Here is a 25,294-nt window from a genome sequence, read left to right on the forward strand (position 1 = left end):
AAAGTACTAGGAAATCTAAGGGAAACACTCCAAGGACAGCCTGGGATTTCTTCACCTGCCTGTGATAAACCAGCCTCCCAGAAATAGAAATGAATGCAAAATTTTTAAAAATCCATTTATTGAATCCTTTCTAAATTGGATTATCAGATACTATATTGTTCTTAACTAAGAACATTTTACAAGGTAATTTGTTAAAGTATTTTGTTTTAACATTTCTATCCTGGTATACTTGGGTTTAGTCCTGTGGATGCCCATAGAGCCTGGCACAAACTGGCACAACACAGAACTTGAAATCAGTTGACTGTGATCTCTGCTGCCTTGTGTAATAATGCCTCTGACTAGTAGAGCATCTGACATGGGAAGTTGCACTGGGCTTTCCTATCGCAGCATTCATCCTTGCAGCTGGTTTGGAGGAGAGGTGCTGCTAGGCTTGCAGTCATTCTTCCAGCTGTTTTACCTCCGAGGTATACGAACTGCAGCCTTAAGGAGGGAACAAAAGCGAAACAGAATCTCAAGCAACCAAAGTCAATGCCTGACTGAGACCCTGCACTAAACATTAGAACCATAGGAAACTTGGGAGATAACCCACCCCAACCCCAGTCTCTCGTTTAATGAGTGAGGGCACTGCAGTTGGCAGCCGGTAAGGCCTCGTGCTGCTGGGACTCCAGTGAGCTCCTTTCTGTTTCCTGTTTCCGGGTTTCTCCAGTGTTTACCTCCCTCATGTATTGTATTCCTAGGAGAGCCCTTCCGGTTCTTACCCAGAACCTTTATACTCTTATGTCCCACTCCTTTTCAGAGACATACGTATTAAGTACCCCTACCCATAGCAGATTAGAAATAGCTACATTTATTTTTAGTGGTAGTACTATGCTATCTATACTATAGAAGCAAGAAAAGGTAACATGATAGCAGAAAATCTACAAAAATCATTTCTGAGACCTCACAAAGCATAGGTTCTATAGCCATTTGATTTCAGGGCAAATACCCTGCCGAATGTGTCATTCTTGTCTGAAAGGGATCCCTGTGTTACAGCCGTGTTCAGTAACTTGTGTTGACAGTAACAATGAGTGACATGGAATCAATAGGAAGACTTTAAACTATGTTCCATATACTCTGTTTAAGAAGAGTGCATCCAAAATTATTAAAACATTTTAAAGTACTGGCATTTAAATTGGTAAACTTAAGTTAAATAGGCTTTATTGCCCCAGTGATACAAATTAATAAGTATTATTCAATAATGAGTGTGTGTGTTCTTCCATTAGATGCCTCATGTTATCCATGGTTGCCTGTATGAAGTATTAGACTTTATATATTAGTATTTAAATTTCTATTGGAATACTCAGTTTACCTACATACGAATCTCTGTTTAAAATTACATTCTTCTCCTTTCAATGTAGAGCTATCACACACATGATTTAAAGAAAAGGAGACTTCAGATCATTAACATGTTGTAAATGCATTTTAATGCCAGGAGACATGCCCACTTACTGAATGGAAATGAATGTTATTTTTATATATTTCTTAATTGTACTGTTTTATTGTTCTAAACAAATATGATTTCAATATTGCTTTGATAACAAGCTGTAGTCAGTAGTAATTCTGACTGATGGCAGGCAAATGAGTCAGAGAATCTCTTAATGCTGTAGCTTAAATTTTCTGAGGAACCAAGCCAAATGACTATAGAAATATAAAGTTGTGTCTCTAAGGAAATGTCAAGTATTAATATCACAGTAAGTGAGAAAGGAAGTGCATGAGGATGGAACAATTGATGAAAACGAAGTCCCCAGTTATAAGAAGACAACAGAGCACTTAAGCAAAGTGTTTGGAACATGAGTAGCACTCGGGCCTTTTGTAACAGATCCTCGTGCTGAACGCAAGTGGGCTTGCTTGGCATCTCTTCTCTCTCTTTCCTTCTGGTTTGTTCTTCTCCTGTCATTCTACAAAAAGCTTACCTTCATATTAAAGATAAATATTCCTGTTGATGCCCCTCCCTGCTTAAAGGCTTGAATAAAATAGAGTAAAAGGCAGAGAGAACAGTTTATCCACGTAGAAGCTCGTGCAGGGTGATGCTCGTCCTTCTTTCCCTCACCAATGAACTGTAAGCAGGATCCTGAAGCTTTCTGACCCCGTTTCCTCACCCCGAAATCAGAGGTTAAGGCTTGTCCCTGAGGAGTCTCCTGCTCCAAAAAGCGATGGTTCCTTTGGGTGAAAGATATATTTGTTAGCTCTACAATGAAAAATACTTCTCCAACATTAGTTCTTTAGAGCTGGCGTTTCCCACAAGGAGCCTGCTGTGCTGTGACACCGACAGATCTGCAAGTGTGTCACAAGACTGTATAGTATAGTGAGCACAATGTACAACGTCAGCCTATCAGGAGGCTTGTGTTGGAATACGACTTCTATCTCAGAACAGAATCATCTATTTAGTGCCTTTGAGGAAAGAATGTAATCGCCTTTTTACTACAGTCTGCTGGAAAATTTGAAAGTTGTTTTGGAAAACGGTTGTTTATAAAGATGAAAATGCTAATGGTTTTTGTAGGTTAGTTAACTCTCAATTATTTTTGTTTATATAGGGGAACAGTTGCATGGAAAACCCCAAATCCATGTATATGTTACTTGAAATGCATTCTGTAGTTTGTGTTGGGATTGGGGTCGTGAAGGAAGGAAGAGGAAGCACAGAAGTGCCTCCATAATTTTCCTGGCAATATTTAATATTAAAATTATTTCTTTTCGGTCTTTAAATATACACTAATAGGTGATTCAGAAGCAGCAAACTAAAATGGGTTGCAAGCATAGAATTGAAAAATCTCCTTCAAATATGGAGAAAATAGGCACACCATTTATCAGTGGGTAAAGAGTTAACTATAGTATGAAAATTCAGGACCTTATAAGTTCTGCTAACAGCTGTTTATCACTTGTTTGGAGTATTTATAGATTTTATTGCAGTTATAGGAGAATATAAATATGTGTACCGTTAATTGATAGAGACAATGTAATTCCAACCCGATAATTTCCAGATGAGCTGGCCGTGCTGTAAATCATAATTGAAGCAAGTGGTCAGGCACTGAGCGTATGTTATTTTAATTCAAAAATGGATTTTTTACTATTGTGTAAAAACTATAGGGGAAGCAAGTCTATTGATCATACATGATCATACCTAGAAAATATGGTGCCTTTTAAGAAGGCTTGTTTTTCAGCTTGTTAATCTCAAAATAACATAGGCCTTCAGATGCTGATATATCCAGAGGATTAGTCTATTGACAGTGACTGCTTAATGTTGAACTTTGTCATGCAGGAGGGAAATCAAAGAAGCAAAAAATCTTCCTTCTGAATAGTAGTGCATTTCAGTTCTTCACAGAATTTCTTCTGTTGCCCCTTTTCCTTTCAATCCTGAGTTCTTAAAATATGTTCCTTTCCCCCTGTTTCCTTTGTCTATTTTTTTGAATTTGAACACTTCTTTATTTTAAGCATTTACTGCAGGCCCAAATTGTAAATGAAATCTCGCCTGTAATAAGTATATCAAGTTTAAAGGGTATGCAGTTCACAGATTTATTTTTACATGTTGACATTTATAAGTGCATGTGGTAACTTTTGAAATCTTTTCAATACTTAATATGAAATTAGAACTTGTTTAAGACTTTATCTGATCACTGAAGAAATTGGTTTCAAGTTTAGTTAAAAATAAATTATGTCTGTTATAGGAGGAAGTCAATTTCAAAAAGTGCTTATTTATTAATAAATTCATATAACTTACTTTTGGATAAAGAGCTGTTCAAAATATATCCTCATATATAAAAAACTGAAATTTGTAACATAATGAAATCTGCTCAGCAAAATCTTCTGATTGCTAAAGTTTCCTATACTTTAACAGATATTTGTTTTATACTTTACTAGAAACTTGTGTGTTTTTTTTCATTAAGCTTTTTACGAAATATTTTTTTGAAAGTATTTCCTTTTAAAAATATTTTACATTAATTTTCATGAGATGACACTGTATTTTCTGTTTTACTTTATTTTTAGTAATTAGATTGATAAATGTATTACAACATTAAGTATGAAAGAAAAGTTGATTATATTTTCCTTTCTGTGAATTCTAATTACTTTTTCTTATGAAATCCAGGCGATGTAGTTACAGGAAGCGATGCTCAGGTTTCTGTTCCTGTCCAGACTCTAACTGACCTCCAAGGTACAGTTACCATGGCAACATAGTATATCTCTTTGCCTTCAGTATTGTCATTGCCTAATCCAAAATTCCATTTTTCTTTTTGCCCACCCTACATTCACTCTGTCTCTCAGATCACTACCATTGTTCAGCCACTGAGTGGCACTGCTGTTTAGAACAAAAGTCCCATCTCATGTCATACCTTGGTGATGCTAAATCTGGCTGGGATGTGGGTTTTCTATTAAGTTTGCACCAGCCTCTTTCCTTGCAAAATATGATCACTATATTTTGTGGTTATTTTAACATTACATTTTAAGGTGTTCTTTTTGTTGCATAGGTGCTCTGTGACAGTAACTGACAAATTAGCTCTGAGATTAGATGATGTATATGCTGTTTCTATACATATTATGTATGTGTTAGCCAGAGTACTTGTTATATTTCACTTAAAAGAATCACAAGTTGATTTTGTAGTAAGTTTTTAAGTACAGTGTTTGTATTATGAATCATATTAACAGAAAGTTTGGTGTGACAAATCTCCATATAGAGTAACTGGCAGTGATTTAAAATGAAAAAGATAATATTTTAATATCATAATCGTTTGTTCAAAAATCTAGAAAAAAGTTTAAGAAATACAAAATAATGGTAATCCATATTTTTCATCTCCTGTGGAATTTAAAAACATAGAAATATTTTTAATGGCAGCATTAATCTTTTATGTAAAATTTTAGATAAAATATGCTAGAGAAGGATTTCTCTATGAGTGGAAGCCCAGACTAACTTGAAAATCTTCTATTCAAATTCAGACAAAAAGAAGTAAAATTCATACATGTTTTCCTTAATTTAAAATATCCACATAATATAGTCATGCTAGTAGTATTAAAATACTGTTCTAATAATGATGTGACTTCATAATACCTGTGTTTTTTAAATAAATTAACAGAAAAGAATATATTGTGATCAGGCAATGAGTAGTGTGTTGATTTAACATCTTTAAAAAAAAAAAAAAAAAGAACACCATTGCAATAGATGTGACCTTACTTCTATATATAGGTCTGTGTTTCACAGGTACAGTTTCTGGCTGTTTTCTGGTAATTGAACCAGCTGACCTTTCAGGGCTTTTTCAGCTGGGAGATTCCATGAGGAGCTGATGTTTATTCTTCTTGGTTTCTGTTAAGTGATATAAAAGGATGCAATAGCATGGAAATAGAAAAGGCAGATAATCTCCAAATGATTTCTCTTTAGCCTTGTCAGTTATTGCACTTCAATAAATATTGATGTGATCATCTGATATGGTGAGAATCTGTAGGATTAAAGTTTGTTTCCTAAAAGTAAAATCTGAGCCCCTGGCCATCTCTTTAACCGGTGTTCTGGTACCCCAAAGTAGTGTGCTGACTGACTTACTTAGTTTACTGCAGAGCAGGTCTGTGGCTAAGGAAGGAGAAAGCCAAAGTCTGCCTTGCTCATCCTGACTTCTGCTTCTGTGCTGTTGCTTATTTCATTCTTTCCTGCCGACCACAGCCACATGCACAATCTTCTTCTTTTAATAGAACCTTGAAGAGAAAGATTATATCATCTTGTTCAAACAACTTAGTTCTGCAACTTAGTTCTCATTCATTTATTCAACAAGTATTTATCACAGGCCTACTGTGTGCCAAGCTCTATTTTCATTGGCCCCTTGCTTTCCCTGCAGCTTTAGCAGGTGGTTTGGGCATCAGCCTGTGCCTTAGATGACCCAGGTAAGTCTACGCAGTCAGGAGCCAGCTCCGGATACTCTGCTCAGACCTCCCCCTGCCTTCCTCGCGCTGACAGTCTGACAGGGAAGGCTCCAGCTGCTTTATGAGACATGCGCCCAAATAAACAGGTTTCCATCTGTGATGAAGATACTATGACAGTGATGAGGAGACCATGAGATCATACCTACCCTGATCTGGAGAAGTCCTTTTGTGTTTTCCTCAGCACACGTCCTGCAGCGTGTCAGAAAGCAAGGGGAAGGAGACATAAACCCAAATAGTTATTCAGTGGTGGCAACCAAAATCTTTCTAATAATCTATGCTTAACAGGATCAGTAATATTAGAAATTGGAGAACTTCATCAAAGGTGCCAAATCTTTTATATTCCCCTACGTAATATTTCAAGAGCAGATATACATTCATTTCAGGGAAATAAAGCCATCATTTAGACTTTCCCAAATGTTTCTTTCTTTTTCAAAGTATTGGAGGAAAGCCCAAGAAATGAAGTCAATATCGAAACTTTTCAGTGATACTTTTGATTATAAATGTAGGCTTTTTTTCAGCTGCTTGCTTGGCAGCCACGTGTGGCATACATGTTCCTATGCTTAGAGCCAGTTAGCTGAAGTATGTGCGAGACCCCTGAGAAGTTCAACAATGTCAGAATAGCCCCAGCAGGAGAGGACTAGCGAATCTGTAACCCACTGCACTGCACATTAAACTACCTGCTCTCGATTTGGATGTCACCCCTGCTCTGGTGATGGTTTATGTCTCCTGACTAGTGAGCACACGCCGGGCACCACCCTGAGTCCTTACACCCATTACCCACTTAGGGCCCAGCACGTGTGAAGCAGTGCCTCCCTTGCAGATGAGAACCAAGTCTCATGGAGGGTCAGTGACTTGTTCAGGACCCGTAACTAGATATCAGCTGAGCGCACTCAAGCCTGTGTGTGTCTGACCCAGCAGGGATTGGTTTGAGGAATTTTGCCTTGAAACATCTCTCAAATCTGCTACCACAGCCTGTCAACCCTTATAATATCTTGCATGGACTAATACAGGAGACCCTGCGTTCAGCCAGGCTCCTGTACTCCTCATGCTACTTTCCTGTTTAAAATCTGTAGTAACTCCCATCATCTACCGACAAGATAAAGGCCAGACCCCTTCGCATGAGAACAAGGTGCTCGTCTTGATCTAACTGGCCCTGTTTTTAGAGCCTCATCTTCCCTCTTTCCCCCTCCCCGCCTCCTCACTCCCAGGGCTGGGTAACCAAGAGGGAAAAGAAGTTGTTGTTTAGGATACCAGCAACTTTTAGAGAGAACTTATTTAATTCCCTCCTCTCCCTCCCCGCTGAAAACCATTGAAATAATTATCAAATGAAAAAGAAGCACTCTGTTGGACCTAATCTTATTTTCCACTGGTATTGGTGTCGTTTTCAATTACATGTGGATGGCAAGAAGCTCTAAAGGATTTAATCAGTCTCTGATTGAGCTAAATGTTCTCCGCAGTCTAACTGCCTTATAAATACTATGATCTCTGCCAAAAATGACCCTCCCTGAGCCACCACCACTAGTCTCCACTCTTCAGGTTTTAAGACTTAGCTCACACTTCCTAATTGCCTGAGACAGGCCTAGATACTTTCTCTTTTGTGCCCCCAGAATACAGTTGTTTATACTTCTGTGTTTGCTTTTATCACCTGGGATTGTAGGTTAGTTAGAGTACGTACAAGTCTGTATTTCCCTTGTACTGTTAATTTGGGAGCTTCGTAAGAGCTCCTGTTGTGGCCGTCCCCCCATCCTCAGTGCTGGACAGAGTTCTGTAGGCATTTCCTTAGATCAGTCTGTACTAGGGCCTGTTCCCTGCTGTTTGGTTAGGAATGAAAAACTAGGTGCTCACCTGAAGTTTAAGAATTGGTCTATATTTAGTATATTTAAGAATGCCTTAAATATAAAATAATTTTTAATTAATTGCCTTGGATCAGGATTTCTGAGAAATAAACTGTGAGACAAAGATTTATGGGTAGGAAGATTTTGGGGGGCCATGCCCTCAAGATTAGAACCTGGAGCGTGAAAGAAGCATCACTTGTAGTTGCTGCTGGGACCTCTGGGGTTGAGATGGCCCTCAGGGTTGTGTACCTTGAGGCAAGGGGGCCAGCTTTATCCTCTGTCAGCCCAAACCAGTCACTAGATTGTAGCTCATCCCCAGGGAAGGGGCATAACTCTGGGCAAAGGAGCTCTCTGCAGTTGAGGGCTGTTTCCAGAAAGGAACTCATGGGAGCCATCAGCAACCAACACCCAGCAGCTGGGTCCTGCATGGGGACCTGGTCTAGGCCCCACAGCAGTATATTTCAGAATGTGCCTCTAAGAATAGGCTTTAGTTTTAGTGCAACGAAAGAAATGATTAATGTTGTTCCCATCAGTTAAAAACTTTAAAAGGTTTATAGAGCTTCAGAACCACAGTGCAGTTCACAGGCTACAAACTTATTGAGAATACTGACTCCCCCGGGAGTGTCCAGGTGACACCTGGGTGATGGAATGTCTCACCAGGTGACACCTGGGTGATGGAATGTCTCATTGGTTTATGAAAAGGGCAGGGAAGTCTGATAGTCCTTTCTTTTGTTTCAAGGCAGGACTACTTTTGGTGCCTAGGCTTTTCTTACAGATCTCCAGAAGAAATATTCCAGCATCCCCTCTGGAAACATGTTTGGTAACTCAATTTTCTTAAGGTCTAAATGTTTATGCTCCTAAAAGGCACAAAACTGTTAGTAAGCTGATTTCTGTAATTAAGGGGAAATACACTTTTGTAACAGGGTTTTTATGTGAGACATAGGCCAAGAACTTTATTAACACTACCACTAATTTTGAATTTGATAATTCAGAGATAAGCTCTGAAAGGTAGTTTGCTAAGCAAAAAAATAGCTACAGAAGAAATTTATGCATGTTTTTCCTCATGGGAACAAACTTCTTTTAAATTCATCCTGGATTGTGTACTTACTCTCACACAATACATAACTGGTAAGCTAACTCATTCAGGCAGGTATTCTAAAAATTTCTCCTAGATACAACAATTTTTTGTTACGGCAGTTACTTAAATATAACAGCCTACATGTTGTGAAAAACATTTGGAAATTTAGGCTGTTCATTGGCTTATACCTGTGCTGTCCAATATGGTATCCGTTAGCCACAGGTGGCTTCTGAGCCCTTGAAATATATGCTGAGTATAAAATATGCACTGGACTTTGAAGAATTCTTATGAATCAAAAATACCTCAATTTTGATTTTGATTACATACTGGAATGATAGTAGTTTGGACATAGTGGGTTAAATAAAATAGTTAGAATTAATTTCACTTTACTTGTTAAATATGGATACTAGAAAATTAAAAACTATGTATGTGGCTCATTATATTCCCATTGAGCAGCAGCACTGATATATGTCGTCCTCTTCAGATATTCCAAATTGAGCATGGGCAGACCTTTATGGTAGCCCTACTACAGCCCACCCACTGTGCTAGCTTTTCCCAGGAGCTGAAGCTGGTAACGACAATAGTCCCAGCCTTGAGTGAAATTTGGCCTTTGTGACACAAGCAGGAACACCTGTACCTGAATACAAGGGGCCTATCAGCTTTCTTTTTGTAGAAAAAGCCATCTCAAAATCCATAAATACGTAAAAATTGGGTAGATGAGCCTAGTCCTTAAATCTGTTTTTTTTATTTGTTTGTTTTTTCTTCTTTGCCATTTTGAATTCTTGGAGTCACTCTGTGATACAGAAGTGAAATAATATGTGTCAGCATAGTCTTTAAGGTAGATAAAGCTTATGTTGCTTGCTATATGTATAAAACTCTGTGTCCTTGAGCAAGTTCATTAAACTCTACTAGCCTCAGTTTTCTTATACATAACTACCTCACAATGTAATTAGGATCAAATGAGATAAATGTGTAAAGGTCCATAGGTCATATATGTCCATGGACTAACATTTTGTAAATATCACGTTGCTGTTTCTGATTTCTTCTTCTTTGGGTTGACAGACTAGGGAGATATATATTGTAATTCAGGAAGGTTGGAGAAAAATGAATAGTACACAGTTATAGTACAGAAGAAATCTAGAATCAAAGAAAAAGTTTCCTGGTCTTATCATAACTGCAACATGGAAACTGATTTATAAAAACTGGGGTAGATTCTTAAGATTTTTTTTTCTTCAGTAATAGTATAATTTATTTCAAATGGAAAAATTTCCCAACAGGTTTGATGGAACTTTACTTATATATTGAAAATATCAGATAGATAGATAGATGGATGGATGGATGGATGGATGGATGGATGGATAGATAGTAGATAGATAGATAGATAGATAGATAGATAGATAGATAGATAGATAGATAGATAAGAAAGAAAAAGGTACCTCATTTCAGAAGTAGTCAAGACAACTAAAATTTTATAAGATTTGCTGCTCACAGCTTTTTTTTTTTTTTTCATTTTGGGAGAAATGGAAAAAAAGCTGTAATAGTCCACAGAATTCTAACTTTTTCTAGGACCATAATAAAATATATATGATTCTAGCTGGCATTTTAGATTAACTCAGTATTTGAACTATAATGTCAAATATTGAGAGTCTAGAAATCATATTAAAGTGTAATAAAGGTTAGTAATAAAGAGAATTTCCCATTGATTTAATAGTTTTGTAGGTCAGAAGCCTGATACAGATTTCACCAAGCTAAAACCAAGTTGTCAGGAGGCTCTCGGGGAGAATCATTTGTGCTGTTGGCAGAAATCAGTTTCTTGTGACTATAGGATCATGGTCCTCATTTCTTTGCCAGCTGTCAGGTGACGGCCATTCTTAGCTTCTAGAGGATGTCACATTGGCTTGTGGCCCCCTTCCTCCATCTTCAAAGCCAGCAATGTCAGGTCAAGTCCCTCTCCTGCTTCCACTGTGTTCTCTTTCTTCTTTAGTCATGTCTCTGACTCATTCTTCTGCCTTCCCACTCCACTTTAAGGACTTACGTGTTTATATTAGCCCACCATGATAACCTAGGATATTCTTCCCATGCCCAGCTTCTTAACATTAACCACACCTGCAAAGTCTCTTGCTGTGTAAGGTCACATACTCAGAGGATCAGAGATTAAGGGCGTGGGCATTATCCTGCCTGCCTCATACACAGCTTTCGGGGGAAGATATGAATTATCAAGATTGACCCAAGCAGAAGTAGAAAACCTTAAGAGTGAAATGAACGTAGGAAAAAATCCAAAAAGCCGTCATTGTAATGCCTTTAAAAAATAACCAGCACCAGAGAATTTTATAGATGGGTGACTCGAATTTTGAAGGAACAGATCGATTCAGTTGTATGAACTTAGAAAAAGATGAAAATATTTTCATTTCATTTTGTGAAAAAGGCATGTTCTTGCAAATAAAAACGCTTTGGCTTCTTAGATTTATCTTTTTATTTTTTTCCTATGGACATTTAAAAGCAATTTGAAACTCAAAGCTAACCAAACATTCCTTTTGTTTTAGCTCTATCTTCCACCACCCCAGGGCAATAAAAGCTACTTAAGGAGTCGAATTCCAAGGAGCAATGAAAAAATAGTCATAAAAGGAAAAAGAAAAACCTAGGTTTATAATAAACACTTAAATCTTTTCCCACTACATCATCCTGGGGTAAGAAATGCCTTCCTAAGCAGGACCATAAATATAGAAGTCATAAAGGAAAATGTGGACACACACACACACACACACACACACACACTCACTCACATACACACGGCTGAGTTCCTGAATTTAGGAGGAACTCCCTAAATCAATTTTTAAAATAAAATAAGCAGAGAAAATTCACATAGGACCTTCAAATGACCTATATAAATAGGTGCAAAAATATTCAGCCTCTGTAGCTGCCAGGAAACTTGCCACTAATACAATGAATTTCTCCATTCATCAGACTAACCAAATAAAAAAAATAGATGAATATATAAAGATATAATATACCATGTTGTAGTTACACTTATGGATAAATATACATGCACACATGTTTGCTAAAATCTTAGGAGAAAGCAATTTGGAATCATATATGTAAATTTAAAATGCATGTACAGTTAGACATAGCAGTTCCCCATTTATATAAATTTACCTAATAGAAATAGCCAACTGTTTGTACCTAAATAATGTACCTCTCTAGAGTTTTGTCATTTTGTTCATAAAGACAAAAAATCGGAAAAATCCCAAATGTCTATTTAGGAATGCTACAAAAGTTTTTTTCTTCACGGCCATTAAAAAGAGTAAGGCAGACTTTTATATATGAGAAAGACAAATTTCTAAGACCAAATTCAATCCAAAAAGCAAGTCACAGAAGGAAGCATTTTTGGAATGACAGAGTTGGGACCTCTGAAAATCTGTTTCTCCATCAAGGCAACAAGATCAGTGGCAGAGATGTCAAAATCAACTTTTTCAGAACTCTGGAAATTAATCAAAGGATTGCAACAATTCAAGGAGTATCTATTCAAGAAAAAATGGCTGGATCTCAATAAGAACAGCATGTTTTGTAGCTTTTTAACTTGCCCTGCTCCTCCCCACTCCTTCCCAGCTCTGCCATAGCCTTTGATAGCCAGCAACCTTACAACCACTGGAGGAAAAAGAATGGATTTGGGACACCCAACATGTCCCATCCCCAGTAAATTGTAACTATTTGACCTGTCCAGCAGCTCCCCAGAAAAACCGCATTCATAGGGCTTGTCTTTATTTGACCTTATTCAGAGCTCACTAAGGAGAAACCCTCTCCACAGGGCATTCATCAAAAATGTCAGTTGCAGTTATTTAATATCACCACTGTCCAAGGAAGAAATGGAGTAAGTAAGAGGCTAATCAAAACCCTAACCGGAAAATCAGAGGCTAGCAAACAACTTAAAAGGAAAATCTCAGGATTGAGGTGTCCATAGGGATTCTTTAAAAGCTCCAATGTATTCCTGGGATTCTAGAAGGCCACACACATGCAGGACTGTGCACATGGCCAGGAAAGGCTTGAGAATGGTGTCGTCTCTGAACTCTGGATGAACTTGAGGCTCTCCATAGACAGGAATGAAGGCTGAAACAGAGTTGTATACTACCTGTTGGAGCATTGAAGTCATGCCCCAACATACACCCAGAGCTCTCAGCAGAGGCTTAGAGATTTATTTCAAGGCATTTAAGGAAAGGAAATCTCTTAACTGACCACTAAGCTAACCAGAGACTTCAGTGGCCAGACACCACAAAGAATATAGACTTAACAAAATGAGTTTAGAGAAGTCAATAAAAAGCAAACAACAAGGGAAACAAACCCAGTGGATAGGATGGGATCTAATTCCCAGAGCTGCCACATTATTTTATTAAAATGTCCAGTTTTTAATAAAAGTTCTGAGATATACAAAGAAACGGGAAAGTGGAAAGCATGGCTTGTATCCAGGAAACAAAAACAGTCAATACAAACTGGCTCTGAGGAAGCTGAGACACTGGACCTACTAAAGACTTTAAATCAGCTATGATAAATATCTTCAAAAAGCTAAAGGAAACTGTGTTTAAAAACCAGAGGAATGTGTGAAACCCGTGTCTCACCAAATGGAGATTATCAGTAAAGAGATAGGCTTTTTTTTTTTTAAAGATCAAAATGGATATTCTGAAAATTGAAAAGTACAATAACTAGAATTTAAAAATCACTACAGAGGATCAACAACAGATTTGAGTTGACAGAAGAGTCAGAACTTGAAGATATATCAATTGATATTATCCAGTCTGAAAAACAGAAAATCAAGAGAATGAAGAAAAATGAACAGAATCTCAAAGATTTGCAGAATACGATCAAGCATAACATCAGATGATGGGAGTCAAGAAGGAGAGAAGAGACAAAAAGGGGCAAAAGGAATATTTGAAGAAATGCTAGCTGAAATATTCCACAGTTTTATGAAAAACAGTATATACCCAAGAAGCTCAGTTAACTCCAAGCAGGATAAGCTCAGAGACATCCACAACTTAGACACAGCATAGTCAAACTGTTAAAAGCCAACAACAAAGAAACAATCTTGAAAGCATCAAGAGAAAACAACTCAGGGTATCTAAGGGAACCTCAATAACATTAATAGCTGACTTCTCATCAAAACCATGGAGACTGTACCTCAATAACATTAATAGCTGACTTCTCATCAAAACCAGAAGGCAATAGGATGATATATTCAAAGTAACTTATTTTAGAAAAGACTGTCAATCAATAATCCTATATCTAGTAAAGCTGTCTTTCAAAAAAGAAAGAAAAGGTAAGACAATCACAGGTTAACAAAAACAGAATTCACTGCTAGCAAATCTGCCCTACAAGGCGTAGTAAAGGGAGTCCTTCAGGCTGAAATGAAAGGACACTAGAATTAATTCAAATCCACACAAAGAAAAAGAGCACTGAGAACGGTAACTACATGGGTAAATATAAAAGACAGCATAAATGTCTTTTGCTTGTATTGTTAAAATAGCAATGCTATCCAAATTGATGTACATATTCATCACAATCTCTATCAGACTCCTACATGTCTTTTTGGGAGAAATTGATACATTTCTAAATTTCTAAAATTCATATGGAAATGCAAAGCATTTCCTGAATAGCCAAAACAATGTTGGAAGAAAATAAAATTTGAGAATTCGCACTCCTTAGTTTCAAAATTACTGTATAACTACAGAATCAAGACTGTGATACTGGCATAAAGATAGGATATATCAATGGAATAGAGTTGAGAGCATAGTAATAAACTCTTACGTTTATGGTAAATTAATTTTAAACAAGGGTGCCAAGAACATTCAATGTGGGAAGAATAGTCTTTTCTATAAATAGTAGTGGGAAAATTGGAACTCCTCATGCAAAAGAATGAAGTTGAACTACTTTCTCATGCTATATAAAAAAATTAGCTCAGAATAGACTCTAGACTTAAATGCAAGAATTAAAACTATAACACTCTTAAAAGTAAACACAGGAGTAAATCTTTCCGACAATGGCTTCTTAGATACCAGCAGATACCAAGGCAAATCCATAGAGACAGGAAGTAGGTTTATGATTATGAGGAGGCGGGGTATTGGGAGTAACTGTTAATGGGCACAAGGTTTCTTTTCTTGGTGATAAAAATGTTCTAAAATTAGATGGTAGTGGTTGAGAAACACTAAAGAAAAAGTAGGTAAATGGGATTTCATCAAAATTAAAAACTTTTGGCTTCAAAAGATACTATTAAGAAATTGAAATGGCAATGCAGAGAATGGGAGAGTTTTCTGCAAATCACATATCTGAAAAAGGACTTGTACCCAGAATGTATGATAATTTCCTATGACTCAACAATAAGTAACCCAATGTTAAAAAAGATTTGAATAGACATTTCTCCAAAGAAGATAAACAAATGTCGAATAAACACATGAAAAGATGTTCCACATCATTAATCATTTGCTTTGGGAAAATGCAAATTAAAATCACAATCAGATACTACTTAACATTCACTATGACCAGTAATAAGTATTGACAAGGGTGTGGAGAAATTGGAGCTCTCATACAATGCTGATAGAAACATAAAATGGTGTAGCCACTTTCAAAAACAGTTTGGCAGTTTCTCAAAATGTTAAACACAGACTTAACCATATTGACCCAGCAATGTCACTTCTAGGTATTAATTCTAGAGAAATGAAAACGTGTGTCCACATAAAATTTTATGCACAAGTGTTCATCGCAGCATTATTCATAATAGCCAAAAAATAGATACAAGCTAAATGTCCATCAGCTGATGAGTGTATAAATAAAATATTGTGTATCCATACAATAAAATATTATTTGGCAATATAAAGGAATGAAGTACAGATACATGCTGCAGCATGAATGAACCTTGAAAACATGGTGCCAACTGAAAAACTAGTCACAAAAGATCATATATTGTATCATTCCATTTGCATGTCATGTCCAGAAAAGGCAAATCCACAGAGACAGAAAGTAGGTTTATGATTGTGAGGAGGGGGTATTGGGAGTAACTGTTAATGGGCGCAAGGTTTCTTTTCTTGGTGACAAAAATGTTCTAAAATTAGGTGGTAGTGGTTGAGAAACACTATGAATATACTAGAAGACGCTGAATTACACACCTTTAACGAGAGAATTACATGGTATATGAATTATATCTCAATAAAGCTATCTTTAATAAAGCAATTGTCACATTAAATCTATTTACAAGTGAGACTATATTTACTTACCAGTGGTTTAATTTTAAAAGAAGAAAATAATAGGGGTTCCTGAGGTATTTTTCAGTCCCAGCATACTAGGGCCCTCTACCATTGAGATGTTCTAGGCCCAGGGACCTATTCTCCACTCCCCTTTCCTAACCTCAGGGGCACTTATATCCCCCCGGGCTCAGCAACAATATCATTGATTGTAGGTGGGGACAGAGTTAGAAGTAGAATGGGGCTTATTGGGGAATAACACTTGTGAAAGGAAATGAGAAGGAAATAGAACTAGGAAGGGGGATGTCATCAGACTTAGGTGCAGACCTCACAAAAAACTCTGCACAGTCAACAAGAAACTCTGCAGCCAAAATGTCCTATTAGAAGCGTCCTGTGTTGGGTGAAAATGGGCAGGCCCTTTACTGCCTTTCAGTTGCCGGGAGTTAAATGTGGAAACTGACTTGATCCAAAATAACAACTTTCTTGAGATACAATTCATAGACCATAAAGTTCACCTTTTCAAGTATATACGTCAGTGGTTTTTTTAGTTTTTATGTTCACAGAGAATGCTCAACTGTCACCACTATCTAACATTAGAACATTTGGAGTTAAACTTGACTCCTCTCTTTCCTCATAGCCCTAATATACTCGTCAGTACATCTAGTCAGTTTTGTCCAAAATCAGACCACTTATCACCACCAAATTATAATCATTCTGTTTACTTGGAGTTTGCAGTGGCAAAAGTTGATTTCCCTGCTTTTGTTTTTCCCTCTCCCAGCCCTAATTCTGTTCTCAACATAGTAGCCAGCGTGATCCTTTGCAAAGTAAGTCAAATCATGTCACTTCTCTGCTCAAACCTTTAGTGGCTTCCAGTGGCGTCCCGTCTCAGAGTAAAAGCAATCAAAATTGTCTGCAAGCCCTCCTGGTCTGATCCCCTCGGACCTCACGTCCCACCGCTCTCCCCGTCATGCGTAGCTTTAGCCACACTGTCCGCCTTGCTTGCTGCTCCTCAAAAAACACAAAGGTCCTGCTTAGGGCCTTTGTACTTCCTGTTCCTTCATAGTATCTGCAAAGCTGGTATTTCACCTTCTGCAAGTTTTTGCTCAAAAGTCAGTGCACCTCACTTCTTAGTGACACCTTCCCTGACCATGCTATTTAAAGTGGCAACACCTTCCTCTGACACTCACATTCCCCTTTACTACTTTTTCTCCACAGTTCTTACTACTGTTTTGAATCATACACATTTTACTACTGTACTTGTCTGCCCCCCCCACACACACACACAACACACACTAGAAAAAATAAAATCCTTGAAGGGTGGGACTTTTCATGGTTTTGGTTTCCAGCTATCTCCCTGCGTAGCTAAGTGTGTGGCACTTACTGGGCCTTCAGGCACGAGTGGTTGAATGAATGCAGGCTTACACGCCAGGCTATCTTACTAGGTCCGTAAGTGCCCCTCACACTCTTATGGGACTGACCGCATTACATCAGTGAGACCTGCAGCGTCTGGCTGCAGCTGATTCTGTGTACCTGTCTTCTACACCTCGCTGCCCTCTCACAGGACGTGTCACAGCCCTGGCTCCTGTCCACAGGGGCTGTACGGCTCCAAAACCTCTCCGTGAAAGAAGGCATTGCTGGGGATCCAGCTGCTCCCATTCTATTGCGGGGACCAGTCTAGAAAGAGGCCCTGTGAGCCAGCACCTTGTCCCATTTCCAGATGCTTCTAGGGGTTGCCATCTATTGTTCTGCAATTAAGGAAAAGGAAAGAGACTCTTTTGAAAAACTGGCGAAGGATTTCAATGTTTTAATATTAATATAGTGTGCAGTAGAATAGTTTTCAGTTTCTGTTATTAAGGATGATTCCATTACTAAGGGTCCAGTCTTTTAATTGGTGATGTCTAAAAATTGGAGTTTTTAGTTGTTTTATATGGGTATGACACTTAGACTATTGTAGTATAAAGTACATGTAGAAAACTCCAGCAGTACTTCATTGTTTTACAAAATTGGCATCTATTCTAATAGTTACAAATGCATGCATTTTAATACTCCACAGTGCCTGTCATATTGACAGTGAGAACAAAGAAATATAATTGATCATTTATTAAAAGCAGTAAGTTCAGTAGCTTAATAAGAGTCTGGGGTTTCATTGTTGCAACTTAATTTTTCTTACAGGACAAAGTTCTAAAAACATCAGTTCATCTCCCAGCACCGAGAGTTTGCCTGGAGGAAGAGAATTCACTGGCTCCCCACCTTCATCTGCTACTAAAAAGGATTCCTTTTTTAGCAACATCTCCCGTTCCCGCTCACACAGCAAAACTATGGGAAGAAAAGAATCTGTAAGTGTTTAAGAATGGTTTTCTTTTTATCTTCCGTTTTCCTCTAGAGTGATTCATTTCTTAAAGCTTTTTATAAAGCTCTTAAAATTTTTACAGACTAAATTTACAGACTAAAATGACTTCTTGATCAACAATAATTTCATTCAATTTTTAAAGAATATAACGCTGTGGTCTCTATTACACTGAAGGATAAAAAAGCATCAATTTAAAATAAGTTGAATCCCAAATCTCAGTCCGTTTTTCCTCCACAAATTACTGTGTGAAACCCTGTGTTTTTTTCTAAAATGTAGCAAATAACATTATACAAATAATAGATTAAGACACTTGAAACAAACCAAACTGTTTTTTGTTTTAAGTATTTCTTGAAAATTAAAAATATTTTACCACTTGTTTTTAAAAGTTATACAAGTTACATTTAAATTATGGTATATTGGTAATTGCTCTCTAAGATCTTCTGTATCATTACTCAAAAGAACACATCTAAAGCATATCAACTACTTTAAAAACCTGGTTGTGTCTGAAATTTTTCTAAGCCAACTTCAGAAGAAATAAAACATTTAGCCATATTTTATAGCTAGTTTAATACCTAATATTCTACTATGAAGAATTTGGCGTCCCACTGTAAAAGGATGCAAATTTAAGGTATTACAGAAAAGGATCTAGCTGTTGCTGAAATAGTCCTAAATTTAAAAAAAAAAAAAAAAAAAGTAAACCCTTTGAGGGATAGTTATTTACGGTACATAGAATAGATAACAGCATGATATCTATTTGTATGACTGTCTGACCTTGGGCAAGACACTCAGCTTCCTGGTGCTTCAACTACCACATGCAAATTGAACAACAGACTTTGCTCTCTGAAGGTTTGCAACATACTCTCTTGGGGTCCCTTTCAATGTGTAGGAACTGTGATTCTCTAATTTGTAGAAGAGCAGAATGGAACTTTCATTTAAAGATGGCAGCACTAATGCAGGCAGTTATCTCTGCTCCGTCCTAAACACTACTCCAGGGACAGTCAGAGTAGTTAAAGATAAACCCTCGAGGAATAAGAAAACAGGAGAGAAGACAACAGCAACAAATTTTTGTTACTTGGAAAGCAGATGTTATGTGCTAACTATCTTAGCAGCCTAAGAAAGCTGAACATGAAGGCAGCAGTAGGGAAAAACCAGGAAGCCATTTGATTTAAGTTGTAAAATCCTCTAGAAGCTCAGGAGCTGGAAATGGGGTGAAGGTGGAACTGAAGACATGAGACTTGGTCAGAAGTCTCTTCAAAAAGCAATTAGATTCCCTTCCCCACTCTGGCAAAGACTGGAGGTTTAATTCTCTGGAAAGTATAAAATAGAATGTCTCTGAACTGAGAGAGGTCAGGCACATTCAAGTATGGAGCTACCCAACTGAAAAAGGGATGATGAACATATTCCACTGCTGAATTTGAGATTCCCAGGCCTCACCCCATTTGCTCCCCAGAATACCAATACATAACGAGGTCTGACAATTAAGCTTGCAAACTTTTTGCAACAATGTTGCTAACTTTTTTGATATCAGAGGGATTATTCATTATGAATTTGTACCAGCTGGACAGTTAACCAAGTTTATTATTTGGAAGTGCTGAAAAGGCTGCGTGAAAGTTTGACAACCTGAAAGTTTCACCAACAATTCATGGCTCTTGCATCATGACAATGCACCAGCTCACACGGCCCTGCCTGTGAGGGAGTTTTTAAGCAGCAAACAAATAACTGTATTGGATCACCCTCCCCATTCACCTGATCTGGCCCCCACTGACTTCTTTCTTTACCCAAAGTTAAAGGAAATATTGAAAGGAAGACATTTTGGTGACATTCAGGACATCAAGGGTAATACGATGACAGCTCTGATGGCCATTCCAAAAAAAGAGTTCTAAAATTGCTTTGAAGAGTGGATTAGGCGCTGGCATCAGTGCATAGCTTCCCAAGGGGAGTACTTAGAAGGTGACTGTGGTGATATTAAGCAATGAAATATGTAACACTTTTTCTAGGATGAGTTCACGAACTTAATTGTCCAACCTCGTATCCATCCAGACAGGAAGAATTTTCTTCAAGTAAAAGTCAAAAGAAAAACCAACAACAACAAAAATACAACATGCAAACATACTGACCTTAGGGGTTCTCCAAGGAAACAGTTTACTTTATAGTGAACCCAGCCATCACAGGCTCATCCAAGCACAGAGCTTTTACTTAACTTTTAGTTCACACTATTTTATATGAGTAAGATAGCCAGGGATCACCAGATACTTGAGGAGACCATCTGATAGTGAAAGACACAAAAGTAAATAGAAAAAAGTATCATGTATGTCCTGATGTTTGCATGTAAATACCTGGTACACAATAGTTAAGCAATAATAACTCAAGCTGAGCTCTGGACATATTATTTACCTCTGGTTAGAAAATAGCAAATAATGATATTAGCATAAATTACCTTACTTTAAAAATATCATTCTTTTGAAATTCATTTTCTGAGTGGCTCTTTAGGTAAAAACTATTTTAACATCAAAATGATAAAACACTATTTAAAGAAAAGAAAAAAGCAACTGGGAGGAAACGAGTCTATGCAGCAGAAAAATGCTTCAGAAAAAATATTCAGAAAACAGCAACAATCGGAAGCTATTAGAAATTAAAATATGATATCTGAAATGTTAAATTCAATAGAAGGGTTGGAAGATAAATTGAAGAAAATAGAATACAGACAGAAATGGAAGATAGAAAAATATAAGAAAATTAGAGAACCAACCCAGGAGATTCAAAATCTAAAAAATAGGAGTTCCAGAAAGAAAACAGAGAAAATGAAAGGAAAGAAATAGTCAAATTTTTAATTCAGTAAAGTTTTCCACTAATAAGGGACTGAATTTTCAGATTAAAAAGTCCATAGAATGTCCCACACAAGTAAATGCAAACAAACATCCAGATGTATGACTGAAAAAGTTCAGAACTCTGGGAACAAAGAAGGAAAAGAAAGATTTCCAAGAAAGGATCAAGAATTAGCATGGCTACAAATGCCCCATAGCAACACCAGCAAACAAGACAATGGAGGAATACATTCAGAGTTCTGAGAGAAAATTACTTCCGGTCTAGATTCAACACCTAATAGTATTATGATATATAATAATCTGGAAAAATCAAGAAGTAGCCACATTCAGACATTCAAGATTCAAAAAATGGTTCATATGCACCCATACTCAGAAGTCACTGGAGGATAGTCTCCACAAAAATAAGGACATACACTAAGGATGAGAAATACATGAGAACAAGTAAATAGATTATCCAGAGCAAGACAAAAATATTCCCCAGAATGATAAGGTAGGGAGATCCCAAGACTACATGTAACACAGCTATTTAGCAGGTCCAGAGAAGCAGCCAACCCAGCTTGGAGCAAGTTAGATAGAAGATTCTAGAAAGTTTTCTCCAAAAAGATGAAATTGTAAGAATCACCAATATATATGAACGAATTGAGAAATTTATACAATTACAAGTGAGTTTGGGTTTAAATTAGTGATAACTTTAGAAAAACTAAGCCAGTAAAACACAAGACAATCAGTAACCCCAAAGAAAAACAAAGTAGTTACAGGAAAAGAAAGAAAGGTTATGATAAACCTTGTAAGTGAGCCATGACTATAATTTACATAGACGTTATAATGTAAGCCTATTGACTGTTAATCTAATCAAACCTGTGATAAAATTCATTTGAGAAGCTGGGTATGGGAACTGTGTGTTTGTGTGCAGAGGGGAGGAGTGAGCAGGTGATGGTGGTCATTAGAGCTAAATCCTCATCTTCCATGGTGGAACATTGTGTATAATACTCTAGAAAAATCAAGAAGCAGCAATATAAACTAGTGCTATAGAGATGAAAAAGAATGGGTAAAAGAATTGAAAGTGATTACTGCTGGAAAGCAGGAAGTGGAGGGTGGGGCTGTGTGAAATGTTTTTCATAACAAGCCTTGTAGAACCATTTGACTCTTCAAAGTGTTACATATATAACTTAGATTAAAAATAATAACTGAAAATTACAACAAAAATAGAATATATTGGCATAATAAATTAGAAGGGGAGATGCCTGCCTGTACAAAGAACATTTCTATGAAGAAACAGAATAAGGAATAAATAACAAATGAGAAAGGCATATGGAGAGATGTTTCATTTGCATTCTATCATATTTTGGTGGCATATGGATTAGGGTACAACACCAATTAATTACTTTTCTTCATGGTGATGCTGTAACTTAAAACTGAGAAACTGAGCAAAAATAGAAATAGAGTAAGTCTAACCTTCTACATAGACCTGATGTGAACCAAGAACCAACAACAAATTATTATTCAAAATTATTTCCAAGAGAAAACCCATGGTTTTCCAAGTAATAGGTTAACTTATTTTATGAGATAGTGTATTGTTGTCAGTGCTCTTCACCAAATAATCCCAGTTTTCCCCCATTCTAGACACTTAATAGAATTGTACCTCCTTGTCCCCTGAGATCTAGCAGAGCCATGTGACTAGGTCTGTCCAGTGAGTTGTGAGTGGAAGTGATATTGTGTAATGTTACTGCAAGACCCTCCACAGCTCTCACTTTACCAGAGCCCAGCTACCTACCCATGGTAGATATGAAGTATGACTGAGAAATAAACCTTTATTGATTTAAGGTGAGAGTGTCGCTTATCACAACATAGCAATGCACAGCTGGAAAGTGTTCAGGCCCATAGTTGGGGATCATTCTCCCATGGGAACCGCTTACCACCACCCGAGTGGTACCAGTGGCAGCAGAACCTGTGACTAGGCATCTGTCATCCCTGGGTCATCTTTGCTTTCATTTCCAGCCCAATTTAGTGTGATACAGGAGGATAGTCCATGTCCTCCGAAAAGTTCAAGATAGTTCATTAACCTCATCATCAGTTTTTCACACAAGCTAGTGGCCAAAATTGAAGCAAAGATATCTCTTGCTTTGGGTCCCCAGTGCCTTAAACAATGACAATGTATCTTTCAGATTTCAAGACTCGGTTAATCTTTTTTAAAGGCCCAGGGTTAAATTGTTGATGTCAGTTAACAGAAGGATAAAATAGCAGTTGAAAAGAGACATTAAAACAAAGATAATCTAGTAGTAGTTAACCTAAGTGTGGCTAAATCTGCTTATAATGTGTCTAATTTAATCATTGAGAAATGATTTTCAAAATCAATATAGATGGGACATACTCTGGGGAAGTGTTATATATTAGGTCTCAAAACTTATTTCCCCTCAGTATTGCCTTTTTATATATCAAAAAAGTCTTTTTGTAATCCACAGGCTATCTTTAAATGAAATTGCATCACATTTATTCCTGTTAATGCCCCTGATTTAGCCATATAGTAGGAATGTACAACTCAGCTCAGTCTTTAAAGAGGTAATTAATTAAGCCTTCTGTCATGTGTTTATAAAATACATCATTACACTTCTTTTCTGAAATGTGAACAAACTAATAGGAAGTTTTAAAAATTGACCTTCCTTCATTATCATTACTTATACTGTTTTGAGGGTTGGTATTTACTCATGATGACAATTTTCCCTCTGCTTTATTTCCCAAAAAAGCCTTTAGGACTCACCTATTTCAAACCCAGATTTAATCAAGCTTTGACTTTTTTAAATCTTAAAGAGAAAATTCAAAATTTTTATGCTTTTCATTTTTCTCATGCTTTATTTTGCATGATAATGTAAATGATATCCAATACTAAGTTTTCCAGAAATCTATTTTAGTTGGTCATTTATCTGACTATAAGTCAAAAAATAATAATTTTTACTTGTTTTAGCAATGTTAGTCATGTTTGCAATTACTGCCAAATCATTTTTGAAGAATATCTTTGCTAAATTTAAAGAGTAGGGGAAATCCTGACTATAAGAAAAACTCTAAAATTGATTTGTCTATATGAATAAGTTCTAATATTTAAGCACATCAGCCAATTAAAAAGGTTGTTTTTTTTTCTTTTTTGTAATGTTCCTGATGAACTGCAAGACGTTTTGCTAAGCTTTGTGATTACATACCAATCTCTAGAGAGCTAAACTTATCCATGGTTCAGAATCCTCTCTAAACCACAGGAAATCAAAATTGTCTGAGCTGGAAATCCCTACATAAGACAGGATGTGTAATGAGGTAAAAACCACCTTCTGGCTCAGAGCACCACGGGTGCTCATCGTGTGTCTTTGTGATCCCTGCAGGCAATTATCATGCCCTTTGGCAGTTTGAACATATACCATGATCATACTAATAGAATTAATTTTTGTAATATTCATTGATCTCTTCCAGGGGTGTCCAAACTGCGGCCCGCGGGCCAACTGCAGCCCGCAATCCATTTTTAATTGGCCCGCAGCAAATTCCAAAAATATATTTAGTTTACTTAAATAAACCAGGTGAGGCAATACGTACTTTACCTGGAGTGAGTGATCCAGCTGTTTGTGTATTTTACCGCATATGGCCCTTGGTGAAAAACGTTGAAAAAAGTTTGGACACCCCTGATCTATTCTTTGTCATGACAGAATAACTGTAAGTGTCAAATGAATGAAAACAAATTTGAAAACAGACTCATACTTACTTCTGGAAGTATGGACAACCTGAACATCACCTCATCTACTTTAGGTCACATTCTAGAAATTGGAATTTAATACATATCTGTATAAGCAATATAAGAGAGCAGTCCCAGTGGGTTTTTTACAGTGAAATTGGAGGAGGGGGAAACACATCAAAAGTTAAGTAATAATTAAGCTAAATAAAAATGTCTCATCAGCATGGGAGGCAACATATGGTTAAATGTCATATAAGCAGTAAAGACAACAAATAATATGGGTTCAGAAGATAGACCACCATGGGCTGTGTTGGTCTAGATAAGCTTCATAGGA

General features: G+C 37.0%; 1 protein-coding gene and 1 long non-coding RNA gene across 5 annotated transcripts in view; one reads left to right on the forward strand and one right to left on the reverse strand.

The window, feature by feature from the left end:
* Window positions 1-25,294, forward strand: part of TBC1D5 (TBC1 domain family member 5) — a 489,595-nt gene that overhangs the window by 424,101 nt on the left and 40,200 nt on the right. For 2 of the 3 annotated variants that reach the window (XM_019726007.2, XM_074312796.1), the window contains 2 exons: window positions 4,121-4,186; window positions 18,246-18,409. In XM_019726007.2, coding sequence (XP_019581566.2) covers window positions 4,121-4,186; window positions 18,246-18,409 — 230 coding nt within the window. The remainder of the gene's footprint in view (window positions 1-4,120; window positions 4,187-18,245; window positions 18,410-25,294) is intronic. The other variant, XM_074312797.1, reaches the window with a different exon arrangement.
* Window positions 23-17,165, reverse strand: LOC109444529 (uncharacterized). Of its 2 annotated transcripts, none has more exons than XR_012489654.1 (5): window positions 16,107-16,388; window positions 6,084-6,126; window positions 5,564-5,712; window positions 1,953-2,199; window positions 23-480 (listed from the first exon to the last, which is right to left on the reverse strand). It is a non-coding gene; the product is annotated as an uncharacterized LOC109444529 (long non-coding RNA). The 2 variants fall into 2 exon arrangements; XR_002136879.2 differs by lacking the exon at window positions 16,107-16,388 and adding an exon at window positions 16,931-17,165 and having other exon boundaries at window positions 25-480.

This window comes from Rhinolophus sinicus, linkage group LG10 (assembly GCF_036562045.2).
Source record: "Rhinolophus sinicus isolate RSC01 linkage group LG10, ASM3656204v1, whole genome shotgun sequence".
Lineage (NCBI taxonomy): Eukaryota > Metazoa > Chordata > Mammalia > Chiroptera > Rhinolophidae > Rhinolophus > Rhinolophus sinicus.